This window comes from Camelus bactrianus, chromosome 2, assembly GCF_048773025.1.
Source record: "Camelus bactrianus isolate YW-2024 breed Bactrian camel chromosome 2, ASM4877302v1, whole genome shotgun sequence".
Lineage (NCBI taxonomy): Eukaryota > Metazoa > Chordata > Mammalia > Artiodactyla > Camelidae > Camelus > Camelus bactrianus.
The window spans coordinates 19,213,185-19,235,129 of record NC_133540.1 but is presented as its reverse complement, the minus strand read 5'-3'; the positions used below and the strand labels follow the sequence as shown (position 1 = coordinate 19,235,129).

Sequence of the window (21,945 nt, the reverse complement as noted above, 5' to 3'; positions counted from 1 at the left end):
GAAGATTAGTGTATCAGTCACTCGGAGTTAATAACAGCCGTAACGATAACAAATGCTTTGAATGTTTTACGTGTACTCACACGGCAGAGCTGAAAATTCTATTGTGGCAACAGATTTTCGAACCATTAGTCATGCAAGGAATTTAGCCTGATTTTTCTAAAACTAAATGAAATTTTTCTCTTGAGTCTCATGATACCTGATGGTAGAAGGTAACTTTCTGGTCAATTTCAGCAGAGACCACGAGCAACATGTGGTCCCGTTGCCAAACACACCCAGGGAAGGAGGCTGCAGTGCTGGGGAGCCTGAGGTTGCTGGGGTGAAGGGTGAGGACCATGTCTGTTGGACCACTTGTGGACGATACATCCAGGCCCGAGTGAGGAAGCCAGCCTTCTGGTCATCTTAAATGCTGCCCGAGAGAACAGCCTGAAGAAACGAGGCGGTCTCCGTGGAACAGTGGGCTGCCGGATTCCAAGGCGCTGAGTGGACACCAGCAGCCAGCCAGGGAGACAGCGATCTTCAACATGATGGCAAAATGCCTCCAAAGGTCAGCTTTATACACCTGCCGCTCCCTGAGAGCCGGTATGCCCGTCCACAACAATGACAGTGGAGTAGCAGGAATGTTTCTGCTGATCCCACCCCTCCTTCCCCACCACCCTGTGACTCCGAAAGAGCTGGAGCCAAACTCAAAGTGGAGTGACTGTAACAGGGAAGTATAAGTCTGACTCCACGTTAGATCCATTTCTTTCACTTTGACCTTTGTATCTATTGCTTTTGCTTCCAGTTCATCACTAAAGGGATGTAGCCTATAAGCTTAAATTATACAAAATGGTGCATCTCTGGGAACCCTGTCTCCTAGATAATGAGCATTAAGCTAAAATATCTTTGTATTTAGCTCACAGGAAACATCTGACCAGGCCCACTTGGGAATGGATGCAGGAAGGAAGAAATTAACACGGCCCCTCTGGAGGCTGACTGGAGCCAGGAAATATTTGACTTTACTCCCTCCCCTTTGAGTATAAAGGAAGCCCCAATTCTAACTCAGGGAAGATGGTTCTTTGGGACACTAGTCCACCATCTTCTCGACCTGCTGCTTTCTGAATAAAATCATTATTTCTTGTCCCAACACCTCATCCCTTGATTTACTGACCTGTTGTACAGTGAGCAGTACATGCTTGGGCTCAGTGACGTGAGTGGGTGGGTGGATGAGGAATAAAGCCCTAGACAGAAAAAATAATCCTAGATGGATTTCTTCTCCCCTTTTTCGGTAGCTTTTGGCCATACTTTTTGAGGGACAGCTAGCTTTCCAGACAGGGGAAATGCTTTAAATTTAAAAGGCATTTGAAAATCTTGACCAGTATGTAGAATCCAACTTTTGATTAGGTGTGTGTCTTTGATGAAAAGGACCAGAGAAATCTTTAAAAATCTCAATACGACTAGGGAAGTCCTGCCTGAGTTTTTATCCAAAGGAGTTGAAAAGAGCTACTAGGTCCACAGAGCAGTGGGGAGAATGATTAAAACTGGTTTCCGATTTTATCTGCTGAGCATGGTTTCTGCATTGTATTTGTAATATCAATATACTAGCTACACCAATAATTATATTTTTTAAACTGAAGTGTAGTTGACTTACAATGTTGTTAGTCTCTTTTTTTTCCTTATTTTTATTGTTTTTATTTTTATTTTTTTATTCATTTAATTGATTACTTTATTTATTTATTTTTTTTATTCAGTCAGTTACCATGTGTCAGTTTCTGGTGTACAGCACAGTGTCCCAGTCATGCATATGCATATTCTGGTGTACAGCATAGTGATTCAGTTACATGTATATTCATTTTCATATTCTTTACCAGTATAGGTTATTACAAGATATTGAATATAGTTCCCTGTGCTATACAGTAGGGCCTTGCTGTTTATCTATTTTATGTAGTAGTAGCTTGTATCTGCTAGTCCCAAACTCTCAATTTATCCTTCCACTCTCCCTCTCCCCTTTGTAACCATAAATTTTTCTCTATGCCTGTGAGTCTCTTTCTCTTTTGTAAATAAGTTCATTGGTCTCATTTCTTACATTGTACATATAAGTGATATCATATGATATTCGTTTTTCTCCATCTAATTACTTCACTTAGTATGATAGTCTCTGGGTCCTTTCATATTTCAACAATAAGTCAATGAACTGGTTCCTAACTCTACCAGACAGCATCCCCTTGGTGCAATGGTGACTCCCTGTCAAGATGTATGTGCTGGGAGAAGGGCCTCCCAGAAGTTCGATATGGTGTCAGGGACAAAAACACTCTAAATTTTCATCCTATCACCACTGTCTCATACAGGCGTCCCAAGAAACCCACGAGGTAAGTGCGACCATCATTCGTCTCTTTGACAAAGGAAATGAGGCTAGAGAGGAGGTGGGTTTCCTGTGCCTTCAGGAAGGACCAGAGCCAGGAAGCGAGAGGGTGGGACTCCAAGCCACGCCTCACCTTCTGAAGCCCTTTCCCTAAGTATCACCCTCTTCAGCCTCCGCTAATCCCTCTTGTGCCTGGAAGGGAGGTGATATATTGGCCTTTTAATAAAAAGACATTTCGTTTGGGGGAGAGGTGCAGTCAACAAAATGTACTAACTTGACAGCTCTTATCTACTTCCTAAGCATTTCTTCACCAAAAAAACAAACAAACAAAAAACTGCTTTAGAAACAGCTGGTGGAGGCTTCTGTTTAGTATAACCCAGTCTCTGCCAAAGACAATTTTAATTTTTAGAGTCAGGTCAGTTATTCTTCAGAAGGTATGAAAACAACAAGATAGTTTGAAAAACCAGCCTTGAGACAGTTTCCTTTGCAGAAGTTAATATTTACTAGCTAGAAAATAATTCTGTGCTTAGAGAAGGGTATCTTAAGAGTACTGGAACACCAAGGGAATTGACTGGATGCTTAAATTCTCATGAAGTTTAACCAAAATCGACAAGTACTTCCAGGCCTGTGTCAATATTGAAATTGTTTCTTCTTCCTCCACGTGGCAGAACTTGTCAAGAGGCAGAAAGGTCTGCGTTTAAGAGTGCTAAAGTAACAGTTCTGTTACAATATTTGGTATTTTACACTTGGAAATTTATTCATTCTTTCCCTCTATATTCCAATACCTTGACCCTTTTTTGCATCGTAAAAAGGCAAACTTGTTAGGATTGTACACCACACCCCAATCCCTTACCTGCCCCCCACCCCCATAGCACAACCTTCCTTTCCAGTGGGAAAACCTTCCCTGTCCCCGTCCTGCCCTGCCGTCCAGATTCTATTTGCTGTAGAAGGAAAATCTAAGTGAGACCAGAGGTTATCAACCCTGCCTCTGTGCCAGGACACACAAACCACCTAAACCAATCACTAACCTTTTTAAAAAAAAAAACAAAAAACCCTCCAATCAGAGAGCATCCACAACTTCTTCTTGGGAACTGTTGCACCGGGCAGAGGCAACACTATAAACGTCTCTCCCCATCCATGTGCACTCTTATCTCTCGGTTCTGTTTTTTCCCCTCATTTGCATTAACCCTTTCTTACCTTTTTATGAACTTCTAGACCTACGCTTCTCAGAAGGGGTGGGACACCCACGTCACTCTGCCCGTGGCCAGGATGGAAAGGTGAGTCCCTGGGAACCGGGGCACTGTAATCCTGGGCAGCCAGGACAGACAGAGAGCTGGTGGCATTCAGACTGCCGCTGAGCACACTCTCAACCCCTTTTAACTCCAAGAGACTCTCATCTCCAAGTCTATTTCCAAACAGGACGCTAGAGGGCTCCCAGGGGTTAAAAATCAATGGGAAAAAACGATCTGAATGAAAACTGCTTCTATACGGCATTTGTTTTTTCCAGAATTTAAAATCAAAGTTTATTGCTTAAACTATTAAAAAAAAAACCCTCAAAACTTACACGTCTGAAAAGTGAGTTGTCAGTCGCCAGTGAAGAAGCAGCTGTTTTGCTTTGCAGTCAGTAATTTTCAAGGACGCTTTTGAAAGCTGAGCTATTTGAAATGTGGGACACTCTTGACCTTGAAGTATGTTCTACTTACATGCCTCAGCCTTTAAAAGTTCTTTGCATTAGAGTCAGGGATCGCATTCTTCCTGGAGCCAAGCACCGGGCCAGCCGTGTAAGTAAGTCCTTATCAGCCCTTGTTCTTTCTAATAATGTGACAGAATAGAGCTGGAGAGGTCTTTGTTTTCTTTCAGCCGACTTTGGTGGAAAGAAAAGAAATAAAAAGCAGTTTGATGTGTGTTTTGCATTTATGTGTGTGTGCCTGTGGATGAATACACGGAACTGCTTCCAAGATACGTAGGCATGTGTGGCTTTACATTATAATAACTCAATATATGCTAAGGGACTCTATTATGAAAAAAAGGATGGTACCATCCGATGAAGAGATTATGTTTCTGAATTTGCATGTGAATACTTGCTGCTTCTTCCCAAGTAGCTTTTTGGGACACAGGACTTTTTAAAATAAATGTGAGAGAGCTATAGGTTTTTGTTTTTTTTTAAAACTATTTGTTACTGGTCTTAAATTATTTCTGACTTTCAAAAAAGGAAAATCTGGATTTGCTGAATTTTAACACTTTTCCTTCAGGATCGAGTTAAATGAGTCTAGTTACAAGTTATACAATGCTCTTGGATGTTAGTGGTTTGTTTTCACTCATTGAAACTGAAGGACAAATCTATACATCTTGTTTCTATTTTTTAAACCTCATTTAAAAATGATTTGGCGGTGATGGTGATGACAAGAAAGGGTTCCGCTTTTTGCTTTCCTCTTGTGGAGGAACTGGACTAGTTTGAGACGGTGACTCAGTTAATGAAGTCCGTTTCCATTCATTCTTAGGAACAAGCCGCACTTCTTTTGGGGGAGACTGATAGAAGTTTAAAAGGTCGGCTGTGGCCAGTGTCAGAGACATTCCCGGCTCCATCACGCACCCTTCGAGTCCACCTCTGCCCACTGGAGACCACTTAGATACCCAAGCGGAGGCGACAGCTGCATTCAGGAAACCATGCCTCCCGTCAGCGGGAGCCAACTGCAGACTTTCAACCCTGTTCAACATGTGGATGCGGCCGAGAAATGACCTGTCCGGACAAGCCGGGGCAACTCATAAACTGGTTCCTCTGCTCCCTGTGCGTCCCGCGGGCGCGGAAGCTCTGGAGCAGCCGGCGTCCCAGGACCCGGAGGAACCTTCTGCTGGGCACCGCCTGCGCCATCTACCTGGGCTTCCTGGTGAGCCAGGTGGGGCGCGCCTCTGTCCAGCACGGAGGGCCGGCCGGCAAGGGCCCGCACCTCAGCCGCGACTCCGCCGAGGTGCCCTTTCCTGAGATACCCTTGGATGGAACGCTGGCCCCGCCCGAGCCCCAGGGCAATGGGAGCACGCTGCAGCCCAACGTGGTGTACATCACCCTGCGCTCCAAGCGCAGCAAGCCGGCCAACATCCGTGGCACGGTGAAACCCAAGCGCAGGAAGAAATACGCGGTGGCTCCTTCGGCCCTGGGGCCGGAGGCTTGGGTTGGACCATCCTTTCAGCCTCGGGATGCTGCGGGGGCGGCTGATGCTGAAGTGCCTGGGCATGTCCAGGGAGGACACCTGGGGGGGCCACCCTGGAGGGGGATACAGGGTCCGGGAGTGCGAGGTGGCCGCTTGGACTTCCAGCTGCCCCAGGCCAGGGAGAGCAACATCAGGATCTACAGCGAGAGCGCCCCGTCCTGGCTGAGCAAAGAAGACATCGGCCGGATGCGCCTACTGGCGGACGGCGCGGTGGCGGGTCTGCAGCCGGCCCGGTCCAGGAGCGGAGCGCGCCTGCTGGTGCTGGAGGGGACCCCGGGGCCCTCCGCGCCCGCCTGCGGCCCCAGCCCCTGTGGCCTGCTCAAACAGCCTGTGGACATGAGCGAGGTGTTTGCCTTCCACCTGGACAGGATCCTGGGGCTCAACAGGACCCTGCCCACCGTGAGCAGGAAATCCCAGTTCATCCCAGGTAACCGTCCCCCGCGCGTGGTTATTTGCAGCTGTTGGGGGATTCGGGCTGATTTTCCTCTTTTCCCTCAATCCCTTTTTCTAAATGATTTTCTCCGCCCACGTTTCACATTTGGACAGCAGCAGCAGCGTGTCTTTCCAAGCGCTTGGCATGCTTGAGTCTCCCGGCTTTGGGAGGATGTGCGAGTTCCAGGGAGATGCTGTTCTCCGCGGGCAAGAGTAATCCCACGATGTGCGATCAGTGCTCCACGTTCCCCTCACTGCACTTCCCAGAGGCTTATTACATCTAATTAAAGCCGTGGCAATTTGCATGATGAGGAGAGGAAGGGGGTGAAGCAGAGAACTTGCTGACAGTCAGGCGTATGATTAGAGAGGTTGCTATGGAAAGTCAGTAGGATTTTGTTCATTGGAAGTTTTGAAAAGTGAGGGGAAAGTGGCTTATCTTTCCATCTTCAATAGGGGAAATCTTTTTAAGAGGCTCCAAGCCAGACCAGGTTAGCCAGATCCACCCCCTTGCTTTTTCATGATGGATTTAACCCCTTTATTTTGCAAAGAAAATGAGGCAAAAAGAGGTGATTTGTTCTGTATATGTACTAACTAGCCATGTGGTTTCTCCAAGCCCGTGACTTTGATTCATGGAGCCTGAGGGCCAAGACGCTCGCAAGTGACAGTCATTTTGGCAGGTGTACAGTCAGCCACTTCAGCTGCAGGCACAAGGGCTAGTCTGTGGCCACACTCATGCCAAATAAAGAATTTTCTCTGCATCCCGAAGCTATTCCAGGCTTTGAGTACAAAGTCAGGTGGGTCCACGACTTGCGTTTGAAAGCAGAGTGATCCTGGAAGTTGTCACCCTGAATCCAGGCTGGTCCAAGAGGCTAAAAAGGACCACAAAGAGATGATAAACTCCAAGTTTATTTCCTTACTCCCTGTCACCATACAGTTTAGCATTTCAGCCCAGCTTCCGTGGGGTCTGGACTGGAACGGATAAAGCCTTGGGAGTGCCCAGGAGGCACACTGCATTTTCAACGGCTCTAGGAGTATAATTTAGTCTCAGAATGAGTACTTACGGAAGTACCCGTGATTGACTTAGAGAGACTTGGCCTTCCTTCCTTACCCCGGTTTGTGGCTAAGTGCTGCAGGTTGACAGGTGTGTTTTGATGTCTCACGTCCCAAGTCACAAAGCTGTCTACCATGCTGCTGCTGACATGAGAAAGCCTCTCAAACAGTCCATCAGATGTTGGTGAGGGCTCACGATTTGCTAAGCACTGTGCTCACTGATTCATAGAATCCGCACACGCCTTGACTCCTGTGTATCCCGCAACAGTGCAAGGAGGTAGGTTCTCTGGTTACTTCCACTTAGTAGATGAGAACATTGAGGCTTATTTAGGCAAAGTAACTGGCCTCAATGGCCACCGCCAATGTTAATGGCTAAGCTGGGTTTCGAACCAACTTCAAAAGGTCAGTTCTTAGCCATTGGGCTTAGGTGACAATACTGCTTCCTGTCCAGACAGGAGCACCCTGGAGACAAGGATGATGTTGGCAGGCGTTGGGGCAACAGACACACGCTGAGGCTGTCCTGGGCCAAGCAGGGCAGAGGGTCGCCCTGTTATGCTCTCTTGCTGTCTATTGTGATGTCATAAAGTCCCCAAAGAGGTGCTTGAATATATCTGGAGGCATGGCACGCCCATCTGTCCTTTAACTTCCCTGGGATGCTCCTGGGTGGAAGTTGGGAGAGTAAAGCAGTGGTGAAGACCCTGGGCTCTGGAGCTGAGCTGCCTGGATTTGAATTTACCAACCACGTGACCTGGAAATGTCACAGCATCTCTCTGTGCCTTGGTGTCTTCAGTTGTAAATGGCAATGATGCCTACCTCGGGAGGCTGTTGTGAGTTAATACATAGAAAACACGTGGACCTGGTGCTTGACACGCAGGAAACCTCTAATAAGTAAGTATTGGCTATTTTTGCTACTACACGAGGCATGTGAGGTATTCACTGAGGTCACTCACATAGCCTCCAATCCTCACGTGTCATTTCTTTTATTTTTTAATTGAAGTATAGTTGATTTCCAATGTTGTGTTAGTTTCTGGTGTATAGCAAAGTTATTCAGTTATACACACACACACGTATATATTCTTTTCAGATTCTTTTCCATTATAGCTTATTACACAATATTGAATATAGTTCCCTGTGCTGTACAGTAGGGCCTGGTTGTTTATCTATTTTATATATAGTAGTTTGTTTCTGCTAATCCCAAACTCCTAATTTATCCCTTCCTACTGCCTTTTCTTTTTGGTAACCGTAAATTTATTTTCTATGTCTGTGAGTCTGTTTTGGTTTTATAAATAAGTTCATTAATATCATTTTTTAAAAGATTCTACATATAAGTGATATCATATGATATCTGTCCTTCTCTGTCTGACTTACTTCACTTAGTATGATCATCTCTAGGTCCATCCATGTTACTGCAAATGGCATTATTTCATTCTTTTTCATGGCTGCATAATATTCTGTTGTATAAATATACCACAGTTTCTTTATCCAGTCATCTGTTGTTGGGCATTTAGGTTGCTTTGATGTCTTGGTTATTGTAAATACTGCTGCTCTGAACATTGGGGTGCAGGTATGTTTTCAAATTGGAGTTTTCTCCAGATACATATAATTTCTTTGTGTGATAGAACTAGGTCAAAACCCAGGTCTCCCGCTTACCTGGTGAAACTTTTTGGTTTCAGCATATCTCTTAGATATTTAATTCTGTTCTTTGAATATCCAGCATCTTTGGAAATAAAGAAGGCAGTTGCATCCAGTTTGAAGGAGGCATTTATAATCCCAGTATAGACTGGCTGTTCCTTGCTCCTTTCAGAGGTAAGTGGTGATAGGAACTGACAAGGTTGTATTGATGTGACTCTCAGTGTGGTGAATTAAATACCTAAGATTATATCTCAAGTGACACCAGACCTTTCTTTGTCCTTTCTTTGATACTTTCTCTTAGAAAGTGGTTAAGAGTCATAAAATCAGGTCAGTTTCCTCAGGAGCCTATGACGTGATTTAGATATAGTTATGAGCACTCAATATGATTCTGCTCATGTAGACATGGTACTGTTGTAAAGTCCATAAATAGATCAGTTCTGGTCATGGTAGGGGATACACAGTCCTAGGTCCTCAGCACCTACCTCTCGTCTTTTCCCGACTTGCGTCTTTATTCCACTGATTTCCACAGATGTGTGTCTTCCCTAGAGGGTCTTCCTGGTCTTCTCTTGGTGGAAACTCAGCTTCATTTGATTATCTTTCTATCTTCCTGTCTAAGTAAGAGGGTGATAGATCTTATCTAATTACCCGGCACCTGTTTCTGGTTCATTCCGCATCATTGCTTTGTAATCATAATCACTTGTTGGTAATTATAACCATCTGTCCCTCCCCATTGGGGTCTAGGTCTGTGAAGGTAGAGATGTTTCCTGCCTTGCCCATCATTATGTTCCCGGATCCTAGTGGAGAGTCTAGCACATAGTAGGTGCTCAATAAATATTTTTGAATGAAGGCAGGGACACATATTTGGCCTGACTCTAAACAGTAAACCTATATTTGCTTCCAGCTTTCAAAACTCAGGACAGATATTCCCTTTTCAGTCCTAAATCCAAGCTGAGATTTCTCCTGGCAATTCTTATAAATGGCTTATTGTAACGGTAATGACAGATGTCCTTGGCAGCCTCTGTGTTATGTGAATAATAAGTTTTATAGGACTTATTCTTGTGAGGCCCATCAATATGGTGGGCTTCGCCTCACTGTGACGTCAGTTGATAATGAGTTTTCTGTAGGAGGGACATGGGGCCTTAGTGGAGGAATGTGTTTCCCTGATGACCTGGCTTGGTCTGGGAGCAGATTTTTTTTTTTTTTAATATTTGGGGAGTGGATGGCCAGCGATTTCTGTAAGTGATCTGCCCTAAGTATTGTTTCTGATCTCTGACTTTTGATTAATGTTTGTGAAAATAAATTCATGCTTTATACCAAGAACTTAGCTAGTCTGCCTCATGAGTTGAATATAGATACTTGTCTTGTCTGGGTTAATCTTTCGAAGCAATCTATGCTGTAAATATTTTTTCACCTCAGTTTTGAGATGAAAGAAAGGTAAGAAGAAGGCAGTTCAAGGTCACACAATGAATTAATTGTTCAGAAAGAATTCCAGCCCTTGTCTTCTAACTTCCGAGTCTTTCTTCTTTGTCAATCTGTTTTCCTCAACAAATCCTTCCAGGGGCCTTCAGGTACGTCTTCCTTCTCCATCACCATAACCTACTTGTATATCTCTCTCTCTGACATAACTGGACCCTGATGACTTCCACACTGATGGGCAGGTACAGGCAGGAGGAGCCTGTTATTTCTCAATGAGACAACAGCCATCACCACAGCAAGAGGAATACTGAATATGACCATATACCAGGCCCTGTTTTTTAGTCCTGTGCGTGTATTATCTCGTTAAATCCTGCCACACATTTTAGGAGGTGGGTACTCCATGAAAGACGTTTCCTGGACGTGGAAATAGAGGCCCAACATCATTAAATACCTTTGCTCAGAGTCATACACGTTATCTAGGTGTAAAAAGGAGACCTAAGATGCAAAAAGATGTGTGGAAGAGAATCAAAGGCTATGACTGAAGGATCTGCCAGCCCCAGCCTCTCAAGTGACGCTTTCTGTTCTTTCAGTCCAAAGGCAAAGGGTCCCAATTATAAAGCTCATCTTCAGGTATTTATTTGTTTGTAAATCTGACATGAGTGATCCTACCAGCCCAGAGCCTCCAGCTCAGGTTATTCTGGGACAGGTTCTTGATTGTGTAACTTGATGAATTCCAGATGATTCTCCTTGACTGCAGACATCTATGTGTGAAGTTGGCAGGTTTACTGGCCCCGTACTGTACACCAGACCATTTTCTGACAGGTGTTAATTCTAAAGGTATCCCAGAAAATGCGAAGGGCAAGGTTGTAATTATGTAGACGGTGCCAAGAGTCTACCACACTACAAAGTCCAGCCATTCACACTGGAACAGAGTCTTGTCCCATGTGTATCTTTGGAGGAAAAGGGGAAATACAGAAATGAATTGAAAAATAGCATCCAAGGCCTTTTTAAGAAATCCATTTTTGCAATAATGAAAGCTTTTTCGGTTGTGAATCTATAAAGAATCTAGTGTCTAGATCTCACATCACATTTTAACACAACGAGTGGGGAGGGTATAGCTCAAGTTGTAGAGCATGGGCTTAGCATGCACAGGGTCCTGGGTTCAATCCCTGATACCGCCACTAAAAATAAATACATAAAATAAATTATCTCCCCCCCCGAAACAAACAAAACAACAACAAAAAATTAACACAATGATTTCTGATTTACCATTGTGCCAATATTTCTATTTAACTTCTTTTTCCAACTCAACAACATAATGTAATATTTTTACTCAGGGAAGTAATTGTGATAACTACTCTGAACACTGCTCCAAGGGTGGTGGTGGTTGTTTAAATTCAAGCCAATGCTTACCAGATTTTCTTATTTTACCACAAACAATCATATGTATATAAATATGGCTCAGCATAGTAATGCATTTCTTGCCAAACTGTCTTAGTGAAAATCATCAATCCTTGCAAAGGTCACCAAAGACTATGTGGTGCTGGTACCTTCAGATAAATTTTTGTTAAACAAAATCTTCTGAAATATTTATCTAAGACAAGACGAACCATGCCAAAGCCAGGGGCATAGGAACCCTAGCACCTCTCCAAGGTCTTCCATTTAGCAGCATGGCCAAGCCTACCAGCAATCCGAGCAGCCCCGTGCATGAATCCCAAAGGCTACCATTTTGGTAGCACTTAAGTGTTATGCTATTTCTCATGCCCAGCATGGAAGATGCATTATGCGTGCTTCATTTTTAGGATGTTGCTTTCTTGCCACAGAGCTGTCATACTGAATTAAAGTAGCCTTGTTCTAGGAATTCTGTGTGTCAAGGCTGCTTGGATGACAAACTGCAGGCACCTCACCAACTTCCTGATGAATTTAAATTCATCAGAGATTGCACGTTGTCCACTGTTCTTCAACTTGTGCTGCCTCGTCTTACTCTAAAGCAGGAGAAATACACTGTGTATTTTCCACTCTCTTTTTGAGTCCATGTGAGCCGCACTGGGAGTTGTCGGCTGATGGTGCAGTGGCCGGGGCAGGGGGATGGCAGGTGTGCAATTCATGTTGTCCCAGGTTCTCAGATAAGATCAGAGGCATTTTGCAAGGAGTTGTGAGCATAACCCAGTTGCCCACACAACTTGGAAACACCCTGACTCCAAAATCCTAGAAATCTGGGACATGCGTGCAAACTTTCTTAAAATATTGATGTGAGAGTATAGGAATCATGTCTTACTTTTGAAAATCGAGTTGAAAGCACACTGTGTTCTTTATCAGAAAAGCCCTAAGGGTATTTCTTTAGTGATCAAATTGAGCTGGTCAGCTTAATACTTTCATTCATCAGTGAACAAAGTTTGCTGAGCGTAGGCTCCAAGCAGCGAGCGCTCGGCTGCACGGTCCTCTGGTTTGCTCACTGCACACCTTCCTCGGCAAAGTGGGGGCATGGGGTGACCTTCTCTGCTGTCCCTCTGGAATGTGTCCCTAATCTCACACGGGGCTGGGGCAGAGGGGACAGTGGGTAGTGGTTGCCACACGGCTCACAGCTGAAAAATGCTCGTTCTTTGCTCCAAGCAATCTGTCCCCTTTCACAGTATCATATTGATCTTTTCTTCTTTTAAGAAATATTTTACCGAGCACCTGCTGGGTGCCAGCCACTCCTCTAGTGACTGGGGTCTACATCAGTGGACAGAACCATCCAGAATCCTTGTCCCTGTGGAGCTGACACTATTGGACCACGTGAGAGTTCAGTGGCCTGGAGGGGATGTTCATATGGGCCACGGATTCCGAGATTCACTCAGCACCAGCCTGAGCCCAAGGTCATGACCCTTCCAGCAGGACTGAATCTGTTGCTGTCTCTGGGTTAGTTCAAGGACAGCAGAGATGCTGACCTCCGTTAACGGGCAAACATTGAAGTTTGGGGTGAATTCGATTGTAACTGATAGCATTTGCTTCCTCTGCGTGAAACACTGTTCTAAACCTGGAGAGAAGCTGAATCTTTTCTAATTCAAAAAGCTTGGCAGTTAAGAACGTGGACCGGCGTGTCAGTTTGCGAGGGCTGCCGTCACAGAACCCCAGGCTGGGAAGCTGGAACGGCAGACATTTCTTTCTCACACTTCTGGAGGCTGGAAGTCCAAGATCAAGATTTTGGCAGATTTGGTTTCTTCTGAGGCGTCTCTCCTTGGCCGCCTTCTCCCTGAGTCCTCATCCGACCTCTCCTCTGTGCACACACACCCCTCATGTCCCTTTGTGTTTCCAAATCTCCTCTTCTTACAAGAAGGACGCCGGACAGATGGGCTGAGGGCCCCCTCTAACAGCCTCATTTTAACTAAATTGTCTCTTCAGAGGCCCTTTCTCCAAACACAGTCACATTCAGAGGTGCCGCAGTTGGGGCATCAACATACGCATTTTGGGGAACACAGTTCGGCTCATCACAACTGGCAGTCTAGACTCCCTGAATTTGATTCCTGGTTCCACCACTCGATCACTGTGTGACCTGGGAGAACTAACTTAACCTCTCTGTGCCTTATGCCTTCATTAGTGCGACAGGGATGATGATAATGAAAACGACGACCCTGATGACAGCACTTAGCTCCAGAGCCGTGAGAACTAAGTGAGCTGCTACGCATGAAATATCTATGATGGCGCCCATCCGATGTTCTTGGAGAGATTTCCTATTGGGAGAGTGAGGCTGGGAGAGCGACGCATGTCCTCCAGAGGCCCGCAGGTCGTGGGTGGCGGGGCTGGGATGTCGACAGCGTGGGTCAGAAGGGTTCCACAGCCCTGTTCTTTGCGCTGTCTGCACCATCTCCCATTTCCCACATCACTTGTCAGCCCCAGCGGTTGTGGGCTGCGGTTCCCAGGTAACCACGCATCCCCATGGGAACCCACTGCCCCTACTGCCTTTTGGTCTGATTCCTGAATGAAGCCGTGATGCCTTAAGTGTTCCCGTCTCATGACGGCGTTTCAGGGTCCGGAGGAGAGAGGCAATGGTCTTTCCACCTCTTGTTTTCATCACTCCAGTGCCTCAAAGAACGGTGGAGACAGAAGAGTGGATTGTTGAGCACAAGCAGGGTAGAAGGAGGGTGTGGAAACCCCTGCACACACCACCTCTATTTCTCGAGTGTCTCTCTGATCCTTCTCAATCCTTCTCAATCTCAGTTTAGAGTGAAGACAGTGAAAGCCCAGCTTACGAGGAGGTCACACCAACCAAACTTTTTTTTTTAAATTGTTTTCATTTTTATTGGGATACAGGGGACAGGTTGAGAAATATTTATGCAAGTCATGCTTCCCCAGGAGACATCCATCATAATCTTGCTGGGACAGTTTTCAGAGCCTTTTATTTTTCTTGGAGCCGCTGCTCAACCAACCACACTGTTATTCAGGACCCACTGACCATTCCTTAGAGCCTAAGGGCTTAGAGGTGAAAACTGGGGATTCTGAACCTTCATTCAGTCATTCATCAGAAGTTTTGAAAGCTTGCTCTGGTTATGTCAGGAGTTGGAGACCCAACGGTGATTCTCAGACAGCTCCCAGCTTGGAGGGTAGGAGACAGCCAAGCAGACAAGAAGTGCAGGATAAAGACCTCAGTGGAGATATTTTCAGGGAATCCTATAGGCACAGAGAGGGGGAATTTGGTCCAGAATGTGTGTGCATCGGTGGGTGGGTAGGGGGATTAAAAAAAGTTTGAGAAGAGGTAAAGTCAGAATTGGTTCTTAAAAGTCACCGTGGATGGAGTGAGGGACGCAGTGGGTACTGACAGGGAGGAGAGAATTGATGGGTGAGAAACCTGTGAAGGCAGAGTGTGCTGGGGAAACTGCCAACAGTTCTGAAACAAGGAGATTGGGCTTGAGGGGGCGGTGAGAAGGGAGTGGGTGGGTTTTATGGCATGTGAGGACAGGGGACTTCATCTCAGCTGTAATGGGAAATCACTGAAGGGTTTGAAGAAGAGGGGTGACATGGTAAAGGTCACTCTGGCCAGGAATTCGTGGCTTCTTCATTCACATTAATAAACACTGAGCAGCCCAGGGCCGGGGCACCCTGATGTGATCAAGACTTCATTGGCAAAATGCGACTGTTTGTAGAGCCTGGCAGTGACCACATCATCCCTACCCTCTGAAGTCAAGGTCAGGGTTGGTTCCTGTTTTTCTACATGGAATATTGAGACAGGAAGAGTCTGAGAGTTTCCACTGACAGAGCGGAAGTCCAGGGCAGACCTAGAAAGCAGAAGTTCCCGTCCATTAGTCAAAGGTTCAGAACAAAGCGTGGCTTTGTTCGTAAAGTGGAACTAACGGTCCAGGTCGTTTGAGTCGTTTGTGATGGAGGAAGTCACAAGTGCTTCACACTTAGCCAATTCTGGAGGAAATGTGGAGATTATTTTAACTCAGTCCAACCTCGGGAAGGCAAGTTATGAAGTGAAAAACAGTTAGGAAGGTAACTAAATACATTTTTTTTTTGTTAGAAGAACAGTATTCTAAATCACTTAGAAATCCGTTCCTAAGAAAAGTCCTTACTTCCAGGACTTGGCTGGTTAGAATCTACACATATGAAATCTATGGAATTCTGCCTCTCTACTGCCTCCCCTTAAGAACTGAACAGAGGTTGGTTCTTTCTAATACTCAGCAGTGCTGTATCTTCACTGTTTCCATGAATGTCCCACAGCCCTGCTAGGGCAGGTTTGGAAAATGGTCTTTTCATGCCTTGAGGAACTCGCTGTCTTGGTCAGGGTGGTTGGAGGACTGGGCTTGAGTCTGGGGAGGCCAAAGACATGGGCCAGAATAGAATAAACGCCTGTGATTTCTTCTTTGACCCCACGCCACACGCTCAGCTCCTCTTCAGAGAAGGTTCTTCTCCTATTATTGCCCCAGCTCACCACCTCACTGTTCCGGGGCTCGGCAATCCTTTGTTTCTTGGCTTTATGCTGAGAGCTCAGTCTCTGTTTTAGTCCCTCCCTTGCTCCCTTCAAAACACCCTTCAACTGGCAAACCTTTAGCTTGATCGCCATCACACGCAGGCTTGTCTGTTTCTACGAGACTCCGAGCTGCAGCCCGGGTCTTGCCTGGGACTGGGATCTCGTAGGACCGCCATGTCTGGCATGCCTCACTCTGAATTCTTTCTGTCTGAAACCCAGCAACCAAGTGGGTCCAGATATTGAGGGACGATGGTAAACACATGTTGCTGGAAGAAGTGGATTAACCGTGACGAAAACCCTGAGCAGAAGTAACATCTCATCTCATCCGTCACATTTCCTCCCCCCTCAAGGCTGTCACGGCATCCTGCACCCTGTTTTGCCCTCCCTCACATTGACTAACTGGTTCACCATCACCAACTCTAAGCCAAGAGATCTTACCTGTTTTTTTCGCTTTGGTCTAGTGCTTTTAATGGCCAAAACCCTACTGTGATAAGCACTGTCGAAAAACAGAGCAGATAGTACTTAGGGGATCATTCACAGCCAGACGCCTGCCACACGGTCACTGGAGACACACCCACATCAGCACGTGATTTCAGCAGATTAGAGATTTGCAATGTTAAGATCTTCCTTCAGTGCGTCGGACGGTTGGAACATGACAGAGTTTCCTTCCCATAGCAAAGATGAGCCTCAAGTTGTGACGGGTCTCTGTTTTCTCGAATGGGTTTTAGAGTTATTTTTAATGAAGGGCTCTGAGCTGAATTGTCACTTTCCTTTTTGTCTTGTTCACGAGAAGTCTTGGAACTTGGCCCATGTGATAGAACAGACCTTTGACTTCAGAGCTCAGGATGTTTTGACTTATTTTTGCTCAGTGATAAATGCAGACAGACATTCACAGCTCCACCCAGCATGCTTAGCATTCACCTGTGGTTCCACAAAACCTGTCACCCCGTGTTCAAAGCGTGGGGCACTTAATAAATCCGTGCAGAGGCGGCTGTGTGTAGCACTCATTCTCAGTGAATTTTCACATTCATCTTCTCAAGAGAATGTCCTCTTTGTGCTTTTGAATAAAAAATGACTTGGGAGAACATCAAAATTCAGAGGAAATATTCCGATTTTGGGAAAAGATAAGTTTTACTGACAAGTCTCATCTTTTCAAAGACAGCTGCATAAGCTTTAATACACGTGAACACCCACATATCTTTAAAACCCCACCTTCTCTCCCCACTCTGACAGTTAGAATTGTATTTCTTCACCATCACGAGGTCTTTAGAGAGGACAGTCCTGCATCATTTTGACACACCTGGATGCAGAGAGATGAATGCTCCTCGTCTCTGAAACCCTTCAGGTGAATTGCTTTAACCAGTTTCCTGCTTTCCGAGGTTGTTTTTCTGCCATCCTTTCAGATGGATCAGAGTTCATTTACTTCTGTTAACAGCCATATTTTATAAAAAGTGAAATTCCCCTCACAGTAGTGGTCATAGCTCTGATGTTAGCACTAAAAGGGAAATTTGCAAGGATGCTTGAAGAAGACCTGGCTCAGCCTGAGGACTGCCACGCCCCTGCTTCCCCGAATCCCGCCTTCCTGCAGTGACGGACGCCAGGCAGGGCAGGACAGAAGGTCTTTCTGGGACAGTCAGCATATTTTGCTGAGGGGAGAGGGATGTGAGGGAAAACAGACGATATTAGCTGAAAAACAATTACTCCTATCAGCTGAAAACTCCCTTTGTCAGTTGAAGAACAATTATTAAAATAATTTAATGGAAAATGTATCATTCAAAATGTTTTTGGATTTAAAGGAGAGAAATGGTAAATGAAATACAATTTACTCATCGGTAGCTCAGGGGTTGATTCTCTATGGTCCGTGGGTGAAAAATGCCCCTCACCTCCTGCAGCCCAGTTTTGTGTGGTCTGTGAGCTACCAATGGTTTCTATAGTTTTAGATGATTGAAAAAAAAAATCAAAAGGTTAAGAATATTCCAGTAACGCTTAAAAATTCCATAATATGTATATTTCACTGTCTATAACAAAGTTTTATTGGAATGTAGTCACTGCCATTTGTCTATATATTGTTTGACTGCTTTTGTATCACGATGGAGTTGAGTACTTGCTAGTTGAGATGGTATGGCCCTCAAACCGAAAACACTCATTGTCTTCCCTTGACAAGGTTTGCTGACCACTAGGCTAGACTATTATATCACAGTTAAAGTCATACTATTATTATTTATTATTTATTTTTTATTGAAGTATGGTTGATTTTCAGTGCTTCAGGTCTACAGTAAAGAGATACACTTATAAATATATATGTAAATATATATTGTTTTTCAGATTCTTTTCCATTATAGTTTATTACAAGATACTGAATACAGTTCCCTGTGCTGTACAGTAGACCCTTGTTTTTCATCTATTTTGTATATGATAGTTTGTATCCCAAATTCCAAATTCATCCCTCCCGCATTAAAGTGATACTGTTTAAAAATATTTAATTGTGAGAGAAATGTTTATGATGTAACATTAAGTGAAACAATTATGACAAATTTTATATATATATATATATATATATATATATATATATATATATATATATATAAAATGATTCCAAATAGTTTATTTTCATTGCATAATTTTTGCCTTTCCCCTGGTGGAAGTGTAAGGTTTATGAAACTAAAACAAAACAAAACAGAAAAACAGCTGAAAATCTGGCATGTATGTATGTATGTATGTAAATTTCTTAAGACAGTTTACTTTTCCAGGTCGGAAAGAGAGGGATAGGAAAATGCCAGATGTAAATATATAAATAATAGAACCAATTACTAGGATAGGAGATTGTCGATATTGTTGTTTTCTTGGCTATGAATTTTTAATTTTTTTTTCTTTTTTGTATTGGGATATAGTTGAGTATAATATTATATTAGCTCCAGGTTACAACATAGTGGTTCCATATTGCTATAGTTTTATACTCCATTTAATAATATACTATTAAATACTCCATAACAAAGTTATTACAAACTATGACTATATTTTCCTGTGCTGTATACTATATCTTTGTTGTTTATTTTATACATAGTAGTTTGTGACTGTCAGTCCCCTGCCCCTATCTCACCCCTCCCCCTTTCTCTTCCCACTGGTAACCACAACTTTGTTCTCTATGTCCATGGATCTGTTTCTGTTTTATTATATACATTGGTTTGTTTTATTTTTTAGATTCTACATGTAATTGATAACAGAGTGTTTGTCTTTGTCTGACTTATTTTACTAAGCATAGTATTCTGTAGGTTTCTCCATGTTCTGGCAAAGGGCAGTTTTTCATTCTTTTTTTATGGATGAATAATATTCCACTGTGTATATATACACCATATCTTCTTTATCCATTCATCTATTGATTGGCACTTAAGTTGCTTCTTTATCTTGGCTATTGTAATAATGCTGCTGTGAACATAGGAATGCATGTATCTTTTCAAATTAGTGTTTTTGTTTTCTTCAGATACATACCCAGGAGTAGACTTGCTGGATCATATGGTAGCTCTATTTTTAGTTTTTTGAGGAACCTCCATATTGCTTCCCATAGTGGCTGCACCAATTTCCAATCTTACCAACAGTGTGTGAGGGTCTCATTTTCTCCACAACCTCATCAACATTTGTTATTTTCAGTCTTTTTGATGATAGCCATTCTGACAGGTGTGAGGTGATACCTCATTGTGGTTTGCTTTGCATTTCTCTGATGATTAGCAAGGTTGAGCATCTTTTCATGCACCGGCTGGCCATCTGTAAGTCATTTGGAAAAATGTCTATTCAGTTCTTCTTTGCATTTTTAAGGGTTCTTTGCTTTTTTGATGTTGAGTTGTATAAGCTGTTCAGTAGGTTGTCTTTTTGTTTGGTCAATGGTTTCCTTTTCTGTGCAAAAGGTTTTAAGTTTCATTAGGTCCCTTTTGTTTATTTTCTTCCTTCCTTCCTCCCTCCCCTCTTTCTTTCTTCCTTCCTTCCTTCCTTTGTTTCTTTTCTTTCTTTTCTTTCTTTCTTTCTTTCTTTCTTTCTTTCTTTCTTTCTTTCTTTCTTTCTTTCTTTCTTTCTTTCTTTCTTTCTTTCTTTCTTTCTTTTCTTTTCCTTCCTTCTTCCTTCCTTCCTTCCTTCCTTCCTTCCTTCCTTCCTTCCTTCCTTCCTTCCTTCCTTCTTTCCTTTCTTCCTTCCTTCCTTCTTTTCTTGCCTTAGGAAACAAGTTCAAATCATAGGGCTATGATTTATGTCAAAGAGTGTTCTACCTATGTTCTTTTCTAGGATTTTGATGGTTTCAGGTTATACATTTAGGTCTTTAATTCATTTTGAGTTTACTTTTGTATATGGTATCAGGAAGTGTTCTAATCTCATTCTTTTCCATGTAGCTGTATAGTTTTCTCAACACCACGTGTTGAAGAGCCTGTCTTTTCTCCTTTGTGTATTCTTGCCTCCTTTGTCATGGATTAATTTGCTGTAGGTGTGTGGGTTTATTTCAGGGCTGCTTTCTGTTCCATTGATCTCTGTGTCTGTTTTTGTGCCAGTACAACAATATTTTGACTACCACAGCTTTGTGGTATAGTCTGAAGTCAGGGAGCAAGATACCTCCAGCTGGGTTCCTTTTTCTCAAGGTTGTTTTGGCAATTCAGGGCCTTTTGTGGTTCCATATAAATTTTAGGATTATTTGTTCTACTTCTGTGAAAAATATCCTGGGTAATTTGATAAGGATTGCATTAAATCTGCAGATTGCCTTGGGTAGTGTGGCCATTTTAACAATATTCTTCCAGTCCAAGAGCATGGGGTATCTTTCCATCCCCTTGTATAATCTTCCAATTCCTTCATCAGTGTTTTATAGTTTTCAGCATGTAGGTCATTCTCCTCCTTGGTTAAGTTTATTCCTAGGTGTTTTATTCTTTTTGATATGATTGCAAATGAGTTTGTTTCTTTAATTTCTCTTTCTGAAAGTTCATTTTTAGTATATAAGAAAGCAACAGATATCTATATATTACTCTTATATCCTGCAACTTTACTGAATTCATATTTTAGTTCTAATAGTTTTTTTTTTTTTTATTTTGGATGGGAGCGTTAGCATTTCCTATATGTAGTATCATGTCATCTTTCAGCTACACATTTTAAGAATTTTCCACATTTTCTAAAATGAGTAGATTTACTTTTAATTGCTTTTAAAATATGAAACAAACATTTCTAAAGGGAAGAGAAACAGCCCAGAAGTTGTTACCTGTTTCAGTTGTTTTTGTGCATCATTTCCTCATTTCTCTGAGGGCCTTGTATGAATTGCTGAGGAGAATGCTGGCCTGTCTCGTGTATTGACTTGTGTTGTTGAAGTTCAGTGTCAGATTTCAACTCCCTCTGAATGCTTCCTGACCCTAAGAATGCAAAGCGCTATCTGCAGACGACTTTGTTCCAAAAACACTGACTGATAAAAGCCTTTTGGTCGATCTGGATAAGTCTGAAGTGCCCATGTCTTTGAAAGCCGTGTTGTGTCTTCCATGCACATTTGGTTACGCTGGTTTATACATGTCTCCCATTGCACAATGGACTGCTTTTACCTCGAATTTATTATTACTATTTTTTAAATTGGCATACCGTTTGGAGCATATACGTTTAAAATTGTGTTTATCTAATATCTAAGATAATTAGGTCCCAGCAGCCCCAAATCATTTAGTAAAATAAAACCAAACAAAAAGTATTAAGATAACAATTAAGTTCTTTAGTTATGGTTTATGTTTCTTCTCTATTTTTCTCTTAATTGTACACCAAGGCCTATAGCCTGTTTTCCACAATCTAAAGGACATTCTGTGTGCCCTGGCCTAAATTGGAAGGCTAAAAGGAGGAAGATTTTTATTTTGAACAAAACAGTAAAGTAGGTGATTAGAATGATTAAGTGAATGCTATTGAAATTATTGAGG

The 21,945-nt window shown here is 43.3% G+C and overlaps 1 protein-coding gene across 3 annotated transcripts in view; it reads left to right on the top strand.

Annotated features, from left to right (window-relative positions):
• The first annotated feature begins 3,475 nt into the window (after nucleotides 1-3,475).
• GASK1B (golgi associated kinase 1B) overlaps nucleotides 3,476-21,945 on the top strand; it is a 49,344-nt gene continuing 30,874 nt past the window's right edge. The window contains exons 1-2 of one of the 3 annotated variants that reach the window (XM_010955491.3): nucleotides 3,476-3,615; nucleotides 4,840-5,974. In XM_010955491.3, the coding sequence (XP_010953793.1) occupies nucleotides 5,074-5,974 (901 nt within the window). In that variant the 5' untranslated portion in view covers nucleotides 3,476-3,615; nucleotides 4,840-5,073. Of the gene's footprint in view, nucleotides 3,616-3,865; nucleotides 4,124-4,839; nucleotides 5,975-21,945 lie in introns of those variants that run through there. The other 2 variants (XM_010955492.3, XM_010955493.3) reach the window with 2 other exon arrangements.